This window comes from Salmo salar, chromosome 02 (assembly GCF_965601325.2).
Source record: "Salmo salar chromosome 02, fSalSal1, whole genome shotgun sequence".
NCBI lineage: Eukaryota > Metazoa > Chordata > Actinopteri > Salmoniformes > Salmonidae > Salmo > Salmo salar.
In genome coordinates, this window is record NC_138292.1 from 35103854 (window position 1) to 35121283 (window position 17430).

General features: G+C 41.8%; 1 protein-coding gene across 1 annotated transcript; it reads left to right on the top strand.

Moving 5' to 3' along the window:
- Positions 1–271: 271 nt before the first annotated feature.
- LOC106581155 (protein C-mannosyl-transferase DPY19L1) lies at positions 272–13192 on the top strand. The gene is made up of 22 exons (XM_014163024.3): positions 272–702; positions 1030–1054; positions 1191–1278; positions 1472–1609; positions 1706–1826; positions 2905–2998; positions 3116–3173; positions 3644–3735; positions 4667–4766; positions 5342–5419; positions 7219–7305; positions 7423–7482; positions 7829–7909; positions 8107–8208; positions 8383–8454; positions 9350–9423; positions 9579–9603; positions 9920–10039; positions 10376–10550; positions 10788–10887; positions 10980–11105; positions 11394–13192. Exons 1-22 carry the CDS (start codon positions 459–461, stop codon positions 11563–11565), a joined length of 2232 nt encoding a protein of 743 aa, XP_014018499.2. The 5' UTR covers positions 272–458; the 3' UTR covers positions 11566–13192.
- Positions 13193–17430: the final 4238 nt, after the last annotated feature.

The following is a 17430-nucleotide window of genomic DNA, read 5'->3' on the forward strand; positions in this document are numbered from 1 at the left end:
TTTACTGTTCATTTTGATTATTTATTTCACTTTTGTTAATTATTTACTTCACTTACCTTGGCAATGTTAACATATGTTTCCCATGACAATGAACCCCTTAAATTGAATTGAAAGCCTTTCAATTGAATTGAAATTGACAGAGCGAGAGACCGAGGAATGGGGAGATTCTGCTGGCATGTGCCACTGTCGCATTAGGATTATATTTACGTTAGAAAAACAACATTTTGAATGTAAGTGTTCTAGCTACCAACTGACATATTTGTGTTACCATGGCTACTAACGCATGCAGTCTGTATTAACTCCAGTTGGGGGCGAACATTTCAAAGATTTGTGCAGTGAACACAGCATCACTCAGGTAGCTAGCAAAAGGTGTAGACCCTGAGCGGTGGATAGAAGGTACCCATCCAGTTACTTCTACAAAACGTCTTTCACAGCCGAAGATTTACGATTATGAAAACATGGCCGTAAAAACTAGAAAACAAAACGTGAAGGATCAACCGCCGCAGCCCAACGTCGACGACAGAGACAGGAGTCCGTTTGTATCGCCAGGCACAGGGAAAAGTAGACGAGCAGGCAAAGGCACCCCTTTCAACAGCTTGCTTCAAAATAGGAATGGACTATTTCCTGGGTTTTCATTCATCAGAAGTAAGCTTGGCCTTACTCCGTCTGCTTTTGTGAAACTCGGAATCACTCTGGTTCTTGGTAAGTGTCACACAACACATATACAGTAGTTAGCTAGCTACCAGTACTGTAACTATGTTGCTAACGTGGCTGGTTAGCTTACGTTAGCTAGCCAACGCTAGCTCAAACAGCACAACCACAACGACAGCTAACGTTACTGAGGTTGCTATCCCAGGCTGTGCCTCGGTCATTGGTGGCTAGCAAATGTAACATTACTGTAACTACAGTAGTTAGCAAACGGAAGTTATATTATTAAAGCTAACTAATAATAGAACAATGATTAAACCCCACAACTTTCCCAACATCATTAACTAGTTATATTTATGTTTCTCTGTATTTTCTTCATAGCTGCTCTGGCTGGGTATTTACATTGGTAAGTTAAGTAGTTAAGCTCAAACATTTCAGGTCATTGACATGCACTTCAAAGTCTTGCACGTTTCCTGTGTACATTGATTGTAGATAACTAACGTTAGCTAGATATCCCTAAAGCCTATTTGTTGTTTCTGTAGGTACCATCTCTCACGCCTCTTTGAAAATGACAGACACTTCTCACATCTGTCAGGACTAGAAAAGGAAATGGCATTTCGGACAGAAATGGTAAGTCTTGTGGTGTTGAAAGGTGACAGAAGAAGAAACAAATGAAATAATGATGACTTATTCTATATGATTGTGTGTGATGCTGTGTCTTGTAAAATCTTAGAGCCGTGTTTCTGTAGCAGGCCATGAGCCAATACATGATAAGGGCTTTTGTGTGGGAATTTAATCAATTTGTTATATGATCCTGTTCTAGGGTTTATACTACTCCTATTTCAAGACCATCATTGAGGCACCAACCTTTCTCAACGGCCTTTATCTGGTCATGAACGATCGGCTTACAGAGTACCCACTGGTTATAAACACACTGAAGAGGTTCAATCTCTATCCAGAGGTAACATTTGTGGAAATGGACATCCTTGGAATTTGATTGGACAACAGACTTTGTTGAGGGTCTTCATGCTGAAATCCTTCCTCCACTGCTCTTTAGGTGGTCCTGGCCAGCTGGTACAGAATCTACACAGATATAATGGAATTCTTTGGACTCCCCACCAAGATGTGTTGGTCCATCAATAGAGGAGAGGGTATGGCTCCGGTGGATGGCTGTGAAGGTACCAATGCAATCTTGTTTGACCTGAACACACACAGACACACACAACTCTCTAGGCCGGATGCAATCAAACCAGCACTATGGGAAATCATAAAGAAAATGAGTGTTGCATAACGCCCGTGTTCCACTCCGTAGGGAGAAAACTGCAAGTTTGACTAAATAACAGTTAATTTCAGAAAAATAGAGATCTGTGTTTCCCACAGGAATGCCATGCAGTTGCTTAGCTTATGAATAATTGCAATCCATGAGGCTATTTCTTGCTTTCGTTGCATTTTTATTGAGCTGCTGCACAAAGGAAAAGCTTTCTTATTTCACATAACACATTTCACATGTATCTGGGCCAACTTCAATGAAATCTATGAATAAGGGGGAGGTGTTTTGTGAGGGGAAGTTATTCCCCTTTTCTACTTGTTGAACTGTTCTCTTGACTTGTCATTAGCACTCCATAGCATCTTATATAGTCATATAGTTATTAAGACTGGCACAAGTTACACTTCTTTCTAATTTAAAGGTGTGAATTATGTGACAGCACACACGATGTAGTTTGAAGGTGCTGCTGTACATGTAAGTGCCGCCTGCCTTTTGTTCCTGTTTCCACTAGCTGAGTGCACAGCAAATTAGAGCAGACTCAGAATAGCCCTTTGTCCTCAGCAGTTCTATGGTAGTGAAATGAGAAAGCCTCCCACTTCAGGAAGGCATTAAGACGGCGACTGAAGGCTTCAATGTTTCCTTTAGGCCTATGTCTTTCACTATGAGCCAGCCATGTGTCAGGTGTCAATCAATCAATATTCCATTATGCTTTCAAACATCTTGTTTTGAGCTATTCCATCAGTCGACTTAACATTTTCTAAAAGGAAGGTCATTTGTTTGGGACAGTAATACAACAAGCAAACAATATTCTCACTCTCATTTTTGTCCAGGACTTTAGGTCATGGCCATAGAATAACATATAGTAATTTTAATAGAATCTCTGGTCATGAGAATCAGTGCTTTGAAGTTATGGCTTTTGGCTATTCGAGGCCCTTGCCATTGCCAGTCTCAATCCTAATAGCCTCTCTCTCTCTGTCTGTGTGTGTCAGGTATGGGTGACCCCGCATACTTCTACGTGACCTTTGTGTTCCTTCTCAATGGTCTGATGATGAGTCTGTTCTTCATCTATGGGACCTACCTCAGGTAACTTAACCTTTTGCATCGGTTGGGCTCAGATTTTAAAGTAATTTACTCACTTTAATGTTCTAACAAAGACTGCTAAAATAAGAAAAGATTCATCATCTCCCTTCCTCTCTCTAGTGGCAGTCGGCTCGGGGGTATGGTCACGGTGCTGTGTTTCTTCTTCAACCATGGAGAGGTGAGTGTGTGCTGTACAGGACCGTGGAGGTAGACTGGTGAAGGTGGCAATGGGGGAGATGGATACAATGCAGGCAGCCATCAAAAGGATCTCTGTCTCAGACAGACAGACTGAGTGGTTGCTCTATTATATTCTTCACACCAATCGATACTGACATTTCAATCATACTCTCAGGTCTCCTGTCTCCTCTCCCCAGTCGCCAACCACTTGTCTCCTTGACCTTCTCTGTCTGTGCTGGTTTCAACGCAGAAGTGTGAATGTATCCGCATCATTATTATAGGAGCAGTGGTGCAGTGTGGGTTGTAGGATGATGACTAAATGTACTGGATGAGATTACTGGATGCGTCTTTATGTACAAATAGCTCTTCGCAGTTGTCATTGATTGATTGTGTCGCAGTACAGAAAATCCCCTCCTACGCAGCAATGTGTTGTCGCAAAATAAAGTAGGATTGTGTTTGTTTCTTTGTCAGAGCACCCGGGTCATGTGGACTCCGCCCCTGAGGGAGAGCTTCTCCTATCCCTTCCTGGTACTGCAGATGTTACTCCTCACCCACATCCTCCGGTAACTCACCATCCCTCCTTCCTCTCCTTTCTCCTTCCTTTCTCTCCTTCTCTTTTCAATACCCTCTGGCTGCCTCTTCATGTGCTATTCATATCTAATGTAGAGCAGCGATTATCAACTGGTGGGTCGCGACCCAAATTTTGGTCGCGGAAGGTTTTTGATGGTTCACGGGTGTCTGAGTAAATTATATAATTTTTAAAATAAAAAATACTCCAGTCTGAACTTAAACTAGGTAGAAAGTGTGAAGAAATGATAATGTACTTGCATGTTTTTATAATTTAATACCTGAACACTTTTTCTTAAATCACAGTATTTTCAATATAGAGCTATTATCAACACTATTTTGGTTGATTTTTGTCTTCTCAAGCCAGTGAGGTGACTTTATTAACATTCTTCATCAAGAATATGGGCAAAATGTAATTATTGACAATGAAATAGTTGGCTGGGATATAATTGCTATATTAGCTATCAATATAACATTCCTTTTTTTTCAAGATTGGATTTTGGCAATTCTTTTTCACCATGCGAATATTGTGTCGCGACTGAGACAACCTAGTTCAATTTGGATCCCGAGGCAAAACCAGTTGAGAACCACTGATGTAGATTATATTGAAGGCTCTGCAACTGTTATGATCTCAATTCATTGTGGTCCAGATATCTGATTTGTAAAGCTTGGTGTTTGCAATACCAAGGTTGTTGGTTCCATTCCCGCATTGTTCACATTTTGTATTAACTCTAATTCACTTTGAGTTGGTGTCTGCTATTCGACCATGTTAACTTGTTCTCTAAAGCTGTCAGTGTGAGTGGAGGGCTTGGTGGCTGATACATTCTGTCTAGAGGCAGCCTGAATGGGAGTGTTAGTGTTTTCCTGTGTTAGAAGGATTTCCTTAACTCTCGCCTCCTGCCCTTTTCCACATCTATCGCTCCAAAGGACACGCAACCCCAGCAGAAAGACCATGTGGGCACTGGGCATCTCCAATTTGTGCTTCATGCTGCCCTGGCAGTTTGCCCAGTTTGTGCTGCTTACCCAGGTAAGATAAAAAAGAGAGACATAAAGAAGGGTGGAGGGAAAGGTAGAGGCTGTGAGAGGGGTGGAGAAGAGGAAGACAGAGCGAGGAAGAGATGGGGATAGAGAGAAGGGAGGCTGTGAAAGATAGAGAAAGAGACAGAGAGAGAAAGGGAGAAGAGTAAACTGGTAAAGGGACATTGTCAAAGAAGGAGACAAGGATAACAAAAAAAGAGCACAGACAGTGAAAAAGGAGGGAGGGTGTGAGACGGATGGAGAAAAAGACTGGAGGAGGAGCGGAGGCAGACAGACAAGTGTCGAAGGTTAGTCTTTCACACGGATCTGCTGGCATCTTTGATAGCAAAGCTGTTGCTTAGCAGTCTGGCTAGATTATAATAGCAAATGTCCCTCAGCTAGCTACAGTTCCCTATCCTAATCAGAGCATTATATATGGGGATTTTACAACATACTGTAATCTAAGTACTTATAACATCAATGTGTTGTGCTCAAAATAAGCATGTACCCTTTATTGCAATCATTTCACAGTTGTTCTATACACTACTTATTGCTTCTGTTTCCACATTTGATTACTTGTTTCAGGTGGCCTCTCTCTTTGCCTCGTACATCCTGGGATACATCAGCCCCACCAAAATTCAGTCCCTCCTAGTGACACACATGGTAAATGTATTTTATGGTTCCTAACTAACCTGCACTTGTGGACGTGCATCGAAAAACAGGGCTGTGTGTTTGTGTGTGTGATTCGGTCCGTAGCTACATTACTCCTCTCCATCTCAGTTCCAGCACTCCTAATCTTCTCAGCAACACAGGCTGTTAGCATGGCTAGCGTAGCCAGCTGGGGCCAGTGTGCTGGGGAGATAAGAGAAGAGGCCCTTTGTGTTAAGATGATGTTGGAGATTTGTGTCGTTTGAGGAGGAGAGAAGAGAGGACATATGGCTGTGAATAATTCATCCGCCTGGCAAGAAGTGGCAGCGTGAAGAAAACGGGGACACTCACAGTCTTGTGTCCTTGATGACCTACAGCGTTGTTAAGCCCACTTTGCCTGTAACAAGTTTGGTGTGCGTGTCTGTGTGCCATGACAACAGTAAAATAGTCCCAGTTGGTATTAGACTGAATGTCGCGGCCCTGCCCACCTGTGGGGGAAAACAACCTGTGGTTGCCTAGGTTACCCCATTGGCTCACAGCTGAAACGTAAATGGTAATTCCTTGTTGTTTACCTGTTTTAGTCAATTACAACAACAACAAAAAGTATGTCTAAAGATTACTTTTCAAAATTGCCTGCTCCCGAGTATTCTCACTACTTAGAAAAACATCATATTGTAGAGCTTCCCTCATGCCCGTTGTCATGACGGTGCTAGCAGCCACGTGAGTGCTACCGACCGGCTACCGACTAGAACATTAAGCTAACCGAGAACAACATCAACACGAACAAATGGACTATAAAGAACTATACAGATACAAGTAGTAGCATCAAGACTGTGACTGAAGGCTTTACGTTTTCCATTGGGGTAAGTGGAGTTACAAACGGACTATAAAGAACTATACAGATACAAGTAGTAGCATCAAGACTGTGACTGAAGGCTTTAAGTTTTCCATTGGGGTAAGTGGAGTTACAAACGGACTATAAAGAACTATACAGATACAAGTAGTAGCATCAAGACTGTGACTGAAGGCTTTAAGTTTTCCATTGGGGTAAGTGGAGTTACAAACGGACTATAAACAACTATACAGATACAAGTAGTAGCATCAAGACTGTGACTGAAGGCTTTAAGTTTTCCATTGGGGTAAGTGGAGTTACAAACGGACTATAAAGAACTATACAGATACAAGTAGTAGCATCAAGACTGTGACTGAAGGCTTTAAGTTTTCCATTGGGGTAAGTGGAGTTACAAACGGACTATAAATAACTATACAGATACAAGTAGTAGCATCAAGACTGTGACTGAAGGCTTTAAGTTTTCCATTGGGGTAAGTGGAGTTACAAACGGACTATAAATAACTATACAGATACAAGTAGTGAGTGGAGTTACAAACGGACTATACTAAAGTTAAATGTCTTACCTGTGATGAAATGTTTTCCACACACATACTGTAGCTACTATAGTGTACTTGAACACTGGGTCCCCATATTTCCCACTGTCCCACACCGAATAGCCTGAAGTCATAGGGCTCTTCTCGCAGGCTCTATTTTCCTACGTGGAAGTATTGTGAACCGTAGGTTGGGATTTTTTACCTGGTTACTTGTACATTGAACAACACAGCAGATATTTAGCATTTTTATCTTTTTCTGTATACCATCAAATCTATGATGAAGTTGCCTCTTTTACACTGGGGGTCAATGGGAAAGAATGTTTGTTTTCCCCAATTTGTGGGTGTGGTCAAGGGGAATTCCTTATTATTAGGTGAATATGGACTCGGACTATGTCACCAAACTTCTTTCCACCCCACTCCATCTCCAGATCACACTCGCCGTGTGCTTTGTTCTGATGTTTGGAAACTCCATGCTGCTGACATCATTCTACGCCTCCTCGCTGGTCTCCATTTGGGTGAGCTGGACTAACACTCTCCTCGTGCTTTCAATGTGTAGAGGATGTCTTTTATGTTAAGCATGGTGTGATGTTGAAAACGGTACGGTGTTGAAATCAGTTCCTTCCTGGTTGCAGGGAATAATTGCACTGCGGGACAAATTTGCAGAAGCCTTCAAACCTGGCCTAATCACATGGGTAAGAGGACATAAGTGTGTGTGTGTGTGTGTGTGTGTGTGTGTGTGTGTGTGTGTGTGTGTGTGTGTGTGTGTGGACATGTTTAACTATACTTGTGTGGACACAAGGGGGGAGTGTAGAATTAGTCTTTAGGGTTAAGGTTAGGTTTTGGGGTTGGGTTAGGGAAAATAGGATTTTTAATGGGAATCAATTGTGTGTCCCCACAATGTTAGTAAAACAAGACCGCATGTGTGCACGGACACGTGTGTGTGTGTGTGTGTGTGTGGGTGTGTGTGTGTGTGTGTGTGTGTGTGTGTGTGTCTGTCTGTCTGTCTGTCTCCTGGTTGACCTGTCTGTCTGCTCTCAGGTCATGCAGGGCCTGGTATGGGTTGTCTCCACGGTCATTCTCAAGTTCATGCTGTCAGCCATCTTTGGAGCCTCTGATGATGTAAGTCTTTGAAAATAACCCTGAGCATTTGAAACAAGCTAGCTATATTGCCTTACATGTTGGTTCCTTTTCTGGAAGAATCACTGCATTTTGAAACAAGCCATCACTCAATAGTATGATAGTAATAAAAGTAAACAGGAATATGCAAACTGTATTTGAAATTGCAGCTATTTTTACTACAACTTTCTCTCTCCCAGGCTCACATCAGTAGCTTAATTAAGTCCAAGTTTACCAGCTACAAGGACTTTGACACCATGATGTATACCTGTGCTGCTGAGTTTGACTTCATGGAAATTGAGGTATGAAAGACACTTGGTCCTATTTGGCATAGCAACACGGCACTAGTGTTAGAAGGGATCCTTTCGTAGTATTTGGCAGCTCATTTTCTAAAGGTCATGTAATGTGTGTGTAGTTTGTCAGAAATAAATGTTTTTCTCCAGTCAATATGACGTGTGTAACATTGCTCTTCTCAGACCCCACTGCGCTACATCAAGACACTGCTGCTCCCCATCAACATGCTGGTGGTTGCTGTCATAGCAGGACGGGTAAGACTTCATTTGTGTGCCATACACCAGGCACTTCACACAATCCACGGTTAGTGAACAAGGCAGGCATCCGTTAAATGTCATTTCTCCCGTTCTGCTCTGGACTTGCCTGTTGAGCTCAATTTGTCATATTTGAGGCAGGCTTGAAGACACGGCAAGAGAATTATGTTCCAAAAATATTCAAGAATCTCCTCAAGCATGTCCAAATGTGTCAGTTTGATCTAATTGTGTGTCAAATGCAGAATAAATAAGACAAGTCCGGGTCTCCCGAGTGGCGCAGCAGTCTGGCACTCCCGAGTGGCACTGCAGTGCTTGAGGCATCACTACAGATCCAGATTCGATCCAGGGCTGTCGCAGCCGGCAGTGACTGGGAGGCGCATGAAGCGACGCACAATTGGCCCAGCGTCGTCCAGCCTGGATGTCCTTGTCCCATCGTGCTCTAGTGACTCCTGTGGTGGGCCGGACGCATGCACGCTGACACGGTCTCCAGTTGTACAGTGTTTCCTCTGACACATTTGTGCGGCTGGCTTCCGGGTTAAGCGAAGCAGTGCGGCTTGGCAGGGTTGTGTTTCGGAGGACGCATGGCTCTCAACCTTCGCCTTTCCCGAGACCGTATGGGATTTGAGGCGATGGGACAAGACTGTAACTACCAATTGGATATCACGAAATTGGGGAGAGAAATGGGCATTCTGCTTGACTTGCTTTGCTAATATAGAAATGGAGGGCTTCTTAATAGTGACACTGGTGAAAATGGTTAATTATTTAATATTTGCTGTGAGTATTCTCACTGTTAGCATATAATAGAAGGCGGAGTCATCCTGGTCAACGTTATATCCCTTCTGAGGTTCGTCTTTTTATTTGTGACACTGTTTGTCCCTTCTCCTACTCTGTACAGACGATCCAGGATGTTGTGAGGTTCCTGAGGGAAGGAGAGAAGTATTCTGTCAAACCTGAAGACGACGATGAAGAGTGAGTATATTTCCCTCTGTCCTCTCTGTAAAACTCACCCTCTTAACAGCACAAGTCAAAAGGTAAACTTCTGTGTATATTTTGCCCATTCATTCTTATAAAGACCATACAACTTGACATTTTGACATCTCGTAACTTTTTCAAATCTTTCACAGGCCAGAAATGTTGGCAAAAGGAGAGGTAAGCAAGCATCCTGATTTCCCTGAATGTTACTGCTGTATACACCGTGCCTGAGTCTCCTCACGTTATATGATTCAAGCCTTCTGTTTTCTTAAACGCGGTAATGTTCATCTGCAATAGTAATGATCATCTAAGTGATTTTCATTACCTGCATACAGAGGCAATTTTCTCCTGCCAGTTAAATTGTGCCTGCTTTATTACCAGTTCTAGCTCTAACCATTTCTTTCTCCTCCATCCATCCCTTCCCCAATCTTGTTCTCTCCCTGCCCTTCAATCCTCATTCTCTACCTGGGCTCTTTCTCTGTCATGGTGTCAGCTGGTGTACCATAGCCTACAGTTGATAGCGTTTGCAGTGCTGGCGATGCTCATCATGCGTCTCAAGCTCTTCCTCACGCCCCACATGTGCATCATGGCCTCCTTGATCTGCTCCAAACAGGTCAGTCCCCGACACGACGAGATTCAACACACCACAACACAATTAGCACTGACACCACACACATACCGCAGAGTTTTTTTAAAATTTTACCTTTATTTAACTAGGCAAGTCTTATTTTCAATGACGGCCTAGGAACAGTGCCTTTTTACCTTGTCAGCTCGGGGATTCGATCTTGCAACCTTTCGGTTACTAGTCCAACGCTCTAACTACTAGGCTACCTGCCCTCCCTACATAACGTTACCAAAGATGGATCACAACACCACCAGAGACCTTCATCACAGACACACTACAGACCAGTGTTCTCTGTGACGCTCATGTGTTGTCTGTCTGTGTCAGTTGTTTGGCTGGATAGGGGAGAAGTTCAAGCTCCACATGATGGTGTTTGGCATCCTGTCCATCATGGCCATCCAGGGCGCGGCCAACCTGCAGGCCCAGTGGGGCATCATAGGAGAATTCAGCAACCTACCCCAGGAGCAGCTGCTGGACTGGATCAAAGACAACACCCAGCCCAGTGAGTGATGTCTTCATCCTACGTCTGAAACCAACCCCCTGGCGCTCGAGACAAACCATTTTTTAAAAATCATTCTAAATGGCATTCTTCGTTATGGAATTGACTAATCTGACTAGGTTGGATTGGTGAAGCAATTGGCTGGTAATCTCACTTTCAGGTATCCAGTCCCTTTCAGATCACCCATGCCTTTGTGGACTCTTCCCTTAGATGTACTGTTTTGTTTTGTGTGTGGTGCAGATGCTGTGTTTGCTGGAGCCATGCCCACCATGGCCAGTGTGAAGCTGTCAGCCGGCCGGCCCATCGTCAATCACCCACACTACGAGGACGCTGGACTGAGGTGTGGACAGAACATTGATACTACTGTACTAGCTATGTGCTAGGCTAACACCAATTCAGCGTTGTCTAAACGTTATGGTCTGTTCCACTCAGGGAGAGGACCAAGCTGGTGTACGCCATGTACAGCCGCAAGTCTGCCGAGCTGGTGAAGAGGAACCTGATGCAGATGGAGGTGGACTACTTCGTCCTGGAGGACTCGTGGTGCACCCGCCGCTCCAGGTAACCCTGGGTGGTCTTCCTGTCAGTAACCCACTGCTGTTTACACTGTCATATGTTCTTGTGACATTGTCAACAAGTCATTCCAGTCAGTACATGGTATTTTTCCAACTATGAAATGACTCTGAATTGAACTGAACCCAATTCTGCTGCCAAGTGACCTTTTGAACAATCTCTTTCGCAGTCAGTTAATCACACAATGTTTTTGTTTAGTTTGTTTCTTTGCTGAAATATTTCTCTTTCTCTGCCCCTCTCTTTCTCCCTTCCTGGCTTTCTCTGTGCTCTCCCCAGGCCTGGCTGCAGTATGCCTGAGATCTGGGATGTGGAGGACCCTCAGAACACTGGGAAAGTCCCCCTCTGTACGCTCATGTCCAGGGACTCCAGGCCCCACTTTGCCACCGTCTTTCACAACAACGTTTACAAAGTTCTAAAAGTTCCCAAAGCAGCTAAAGAGCTCAGATAACAGCAGGGTCGGCCTGTTTTTGGTGCTACCTTCTAGTATTTCCACCGACCTGGTGCGTGTTTTTATATAGTTCCTTTTCCTGTTGGTCTGTCTCCCTTTGGAGGTACCACTGCCACAGCTGCGTTTTACGTCTCCCTTTTTTGAGGCTCTGTTAGAGCAGTGGACTGACGTGATGGGCTAGATAAGAGTCCCCACTCGTGTTGTATAAGCGATTCATTTTATTTTATGCCAGCTTATACTGAAAGTTGTTCTTAATGACTGAATTCATTTTATTTTAGTGTGTATTAGTACATTTTGGATGTCAGGCATATTTTAGTTTTTGTACTTTTATGCCCTTTTTTTGCGTATTAAGAATTGTCATTATTTAGACAGTGTTATTTTTTGGATTCACTGACGTGTGTAATAATTTTGTTATTTGCCAAAGCAAAGTGTAGTTCGTATAACTACTAGTGTTACAGCTGCAAGTATCAGGTTAATGTAGCACACCTGAAATGTCCTTTTTAAGAGAAGCAGAATATGATCATCTGCAAACAGATTTTTCCCAACAACCCATTGCAACTTGTAGCAGTGCATTATTTTAAGCATTAGCGTAATGACCTACCACCAAATATCAGTGGTTTAGGACCCTGTATTGACATACAGAAAACACTTAGGCATCTTTTGGCGTTGTTAAAGTCATGCCAATTTAGCGTCATTGCTTTGTACTCCACCACACAGGAAGTTACGTCATGAATTTGTAGCCTTTTTTGCACCTCAAAAAGTGGCCTTTGCACATGTCTCAACAGCAACATATTAGAATTCAACAATGTATTATGAGCCAACATTATTTATTTTTTTGCTTGCAGTTACTTCCCCATCATTTAATTTTGGGGACATAGCTGTGAAAGACAACACCACTCTGTGGACTCCACTTTACACTCGATAGCACTGGTGTGCTCTACCCACTTAAAACCACTGTCCCCTTTTGTTCATGCAGCTGTGAAAGTCCCTTTGCCACTCTGATGAGGTCAAGGGTCAAACAGGAGAGTGCTCCGCTTAACCGGAGTGTCCTTCTCATCCCTGTGACTCACTCTGCCGTTTACCAGTGTGGCATTGAAGTTACTTAATCATTCCAGTGTAAAAGCTACAGTATTGTTGGGTACAAATCATCTCACCAATACAGGTGAGGCTTTTTAGCAATAAGCATAGTTAGTTACTCATAAAGACTGTTTAAGGTTTATACATTTTATACAACATTCATCAATTGTAATAGTATCAAGCGGCGGTTTCAATTAAATGCAAGGTGAAAGCTAGAAGTTTATTTCAATGTATTCTGCTATTTCTGTGACTGTTCATGAATAGCACAGCAGGTGCTTATGGTGTTTTATGCTAAGTTTATTTTTGGTTATGTCCAAGATATACAGTCAGGTACTGAAGTGACCACCCAACCTTAAATATCTCTAATTTCAGTGACAGACCTAGCTTTGTCTAATGCTTGTCTATTTAATCTGTATTTTGAAAAGAAAATGTTCTTCAGCGTCTTTCTTTCTCTTGTTTTTAACAGTGAAACTAATGAATAAAAGTTTGTGCTGTTTGATCATTTGAAAGAATTAGATATTTCATTCATTAAATGGTTTCTGGATACACAGCAGCGAGCCTTTTATTACTAGAATACACAATTGAGTACAAATGTGACTGTTTATAGTATGACGGCCACCTCCAACAAAGAAAAACATTTGAGGTTCCACTGGGTATGACAAGAAATAGTGAGTGACTTTCAGAAATACAGAAATATCTCAACATAAGTATTCAAACCCCTGAGTCAATATTTTGTAGAAGCACCTTTGGCAGCGATTACAACAGTCAGTCTTTCTCGTTAAGTCTTTAAGACGGGGATCATCAATTATATTCACCCGCGGGGTGATTTCTTTTACTTGAGAGGATGTTCAGGGGGCTGGAACATAATTACAAATAATTTGTAAACTGCAAATTGACCGCAAGAAGTACAAACAGATATATTTTATTAAAACATATTTTCGAACCATGCTCTCATTTGTATACGGTCACAAATATCTCTATTATGCGTGGGAATACTTTGGAACAGATTTCCAAAAATAAATCACTTGGAGCTGATTTGTTGGTGTTTTCACAGTATTTTAAGTCCACATTTTTTAAAATAATAATATATACAGCACCAATCAAAAGTTTGGACACCTACTCATTCAAGGGTTTTTTGTTATTTTTACTATTTCCTACATTGTAGAGTAATAGTGAAGACATCAACACTATGAAATAACACATGGAGTCATGTAGTAACCAAAAAAGTGTTTAACAAATCAAAATATATTTTATATTTGAGATTCTTCAGCCATCCTTTGCCTTGATGACAGCTCTGCACACCCTTGGTATTCTCTCAACCAGCATCATGAGGTAATGACCTAGAATGCATTTCAATTAACAGGTGTGCCTTGTTAAAAGTTAATTTGTGGAATTTCTTTCCTTCTTAATGCGTTTGAGCCGATCAGTTGTGTTGTGACATGGTGGCAGTATTATACAGGAGGTGGCCCTATTTTGTAAAAGACCAAGTCCATATTATGGCAAGAACAGCTCAAATAAGCAAAGAGAAATGACAGTCCATCATTACTTTAAGACATGAAGGTCAGTCAATATGGAACATTTCAAGTGCATTCGCAAATACCATCAAGCGCTATGATGAAACTGGCTCTCATGAGGACCGCCACAGGAAAGGAAGACTCAGAGTTACCTCTGCTGCAGAGGATAAATTCATTTCAGTTAACTACACCTCAGATTGCATCCCAAATAAGTGCTTCACAGAGTTCAAGTAACAGACACATCTCAACCACTGTTCAGATGAGACTGCATGAATCAGGCCTTCATGGTCGAATTGCTGCAAAGAAACCACTACTATAGGACACCAATAAGAAGAAGAGACTTGCTTGGGCCAAGAAACATGAGCAATGTACATTAGACCGGTGGAAATCTTGTCATTTGGTCTGATGAGTCCAAATTTGATATTTTTGGACCAAACCGCCGTGTCTTTGTGAGATGCAGAGTAGGTGAACGGATGATCTCCGCATGCGTGGTTCCCACCGTGACGCATAGAGGAGGTGTGATGATGAGGGTGTTTTGCTGGTGACACTGACGGTGATTTATTTAGAATTCAGTTTCATCATGTTTTTTTTGCGACTGCGCTTGAAGGAACTTTCAAAGTTCTTGAAATTTTCCAGATTGACTGACCCTAATTTCTCTTTGCTTATTTGAGCTGTTCTTGACATAATATGGACTTAGCCTTTTACCAAATAGGGCTATCTTCTGTATACCACCCCTACCATGTCACAACATAACTGATTGGCTCAAACTCATTGAGAAGGAAAGAAATTCCACAAAACTTTTGACAAGGCACACTTAATTGAAATTCATTCCAGGCGACTACCTCATGAATCTGGTTGAGAGAATGCCAAGTGTGTGCAAATCAAAATATACAAAATATATTTTGATTTGTTTAACACCTTTTGGTTACTACATGATTCCATATGTGTTATTTCATAGTTTAGAAAATAGTAAAATAAAGAAAAACCCTTGAATGAGTAGGTGTGTCCAAGCTTTTGACTGATACTGTATATTATTTTGTTTGTTCAGAAAACATGGGGAGCCAAATAATATAACCCTCGGGCCAAATTTGGGGAATATCATCTGCGGGCCACCAGTCGGGGAACCCTGCTCTAAGAGATTCCACACATCTGGATTGTGCATTTGGCCATTATTATTTTCAAAATTCTTCAAGCTCTATCGAATTGGTTGTTGATCATTGCTAGACAACCATTTTCAAGTCTTTCCATATATTTGTCTTGCCGTAGATTTAATTCAAAATTGTAGCCCGGCCACTCAGAAACATTTACTGTCTTCTTGGTAAGCAACTCCAGTGTATATTTGTTCTTGTGTTTTAGGTGGTTGTCCTGCTGAAAGGAGAATTCATCTCCCAGTGTCTGGTGGAAAGCAGAATGAACCAGGTTTTCTTCTAGAATTAGGTACATTCCATTTATTTTTTATTCAGAAAAACTCCCCAGCCCTTAACCATTACAAGCATACCCATAACATACTGCAGCCACAACTATGCTTGAAAATATGGAGAGTGATGTATTGGATTTGCCCCAAACATAACATTATTTATTCAGGACAAAAAGTTAATTGCTTTGCCAAATTATTTGCAGTATTACTTTAGTGCTTTGTTGCAAACAGAATGCATATTTTTTTTATATATTTGTATTCTGTACAGGCTTCCTTCTTTTCACACTGTCAATTAGGTTAGTATTGTAGAGTAACTACAATGTTGTTGATCCATTCTCAGTTTTCTCCTTTCACAGCCGTTAAACTCTGTAACTGTTTTAAAGTCTCCATTGGCTTCATGGAGAAATCCCTGAGCGGTTTCCTTCCTTTCCGGCAACTGAGCTTGTAGTGAGTGGGTGTATTGATACACCTTCCAAAGTATAATTAATAACTTCCCCGTGCTCAAAGGGGTAACTTGTTAAGCAAATGTTTACTCCTAAACTTATTTAGGCTTGCCATAACAAAGGGGTTGAATACTTATTGACTCAAGACATTGCAGCTTGTCATTTGTTACTAATTTGTTAAAAAAATGGGATATTGGGATATAATATGGGATATTGTTCCAGTGACATAGATTTTTTGTTTTTTTTATCCATCTTAAATTCAGGCTGTAACACAACAAAATGTGTAAAAAGTCAAAGGGGTGTGAATACTTTCTGAAGGCACTGTAAGTGTAATAGGCAATTCTGATATTTTTCCTGGTAATTTGTCTTTTGACCAATCACAACAGATATTTTCACATCAGCTCTTAATCAGAGCTAATCTGATTAGTCAAAAAACAAATGAGTGAAAGGCAGAAGTGAGCTGCCTATGTAAACAGCCTTAGTGACACACAACGAAAGCAAAAGGGTTTGCTTGCAGTTTGCAGACTATGTGGGTAATTTACCATGCACTGTATCAACTGGATATTGTGTCTGAAATTATATTTTCTCACGATCAAACGTCTCTTTGTCTGTACTGTTTTGATTATAGGTCTCTTCGTCAGTGGAGAAATAGAAGACGAGAAGTGAGGGAAATCAATGCAAAAGCAGGGTTGAAACTACCACATGTCAACTCATTTCAGGCTTAATCCTGATGCATGAAACTTGAGGTAAATACATCGATTTGAAGTTAGGCTTCTGCCTTCCGTGAATCAACTGTGTTGAAATGTAATTGACCCATTGAGTTGGTTAGAGGGAGCATGTGTCCCAAAACCTATTTGAGCATGTGCAGCACCATTGAGGATTTTCAATATTTTGAAGTAGTCAACTGGGTAGGACTTGCAATGGGTTAAGGAAGGATCACAGTAGGTCAATAGGAGGGTTCAGCCAATGAATTATACTCCTGAGGAAACATTCCATAACTGCAGGTGGCAGTAAATATATCTGTTCAAACTATACACACTCCAGCAAAGTAGGTAGTGGTATGCACCTTTTCAGTTAATTTTGGTACAGCCAATACACTCATAGAAGTAGAAGAAGAAGAAATGGACAACTTTAAAATGGGGACAGCCCTCAATGGCGCTGCCCATGCTCTCACAGAAGTGGCCATTGTAAAGATAGGGGATGAGCTCTCTAGTACATCTCTATGAATTTACCCCAATTCTAATCCATCATATACCCACCAAGCACGGGTTGAAGCAGCCCGGGCAGATGATGTTGACGAAGTGTCCCTCCATCCCGTGGCACTGGAAAGTGACAGAGTCCCCAGCCGCTATGGATGAGATCACAGCACACCTGCCAGGTAGATTAGGAGTCATTCATACAATAGCCTATAGGA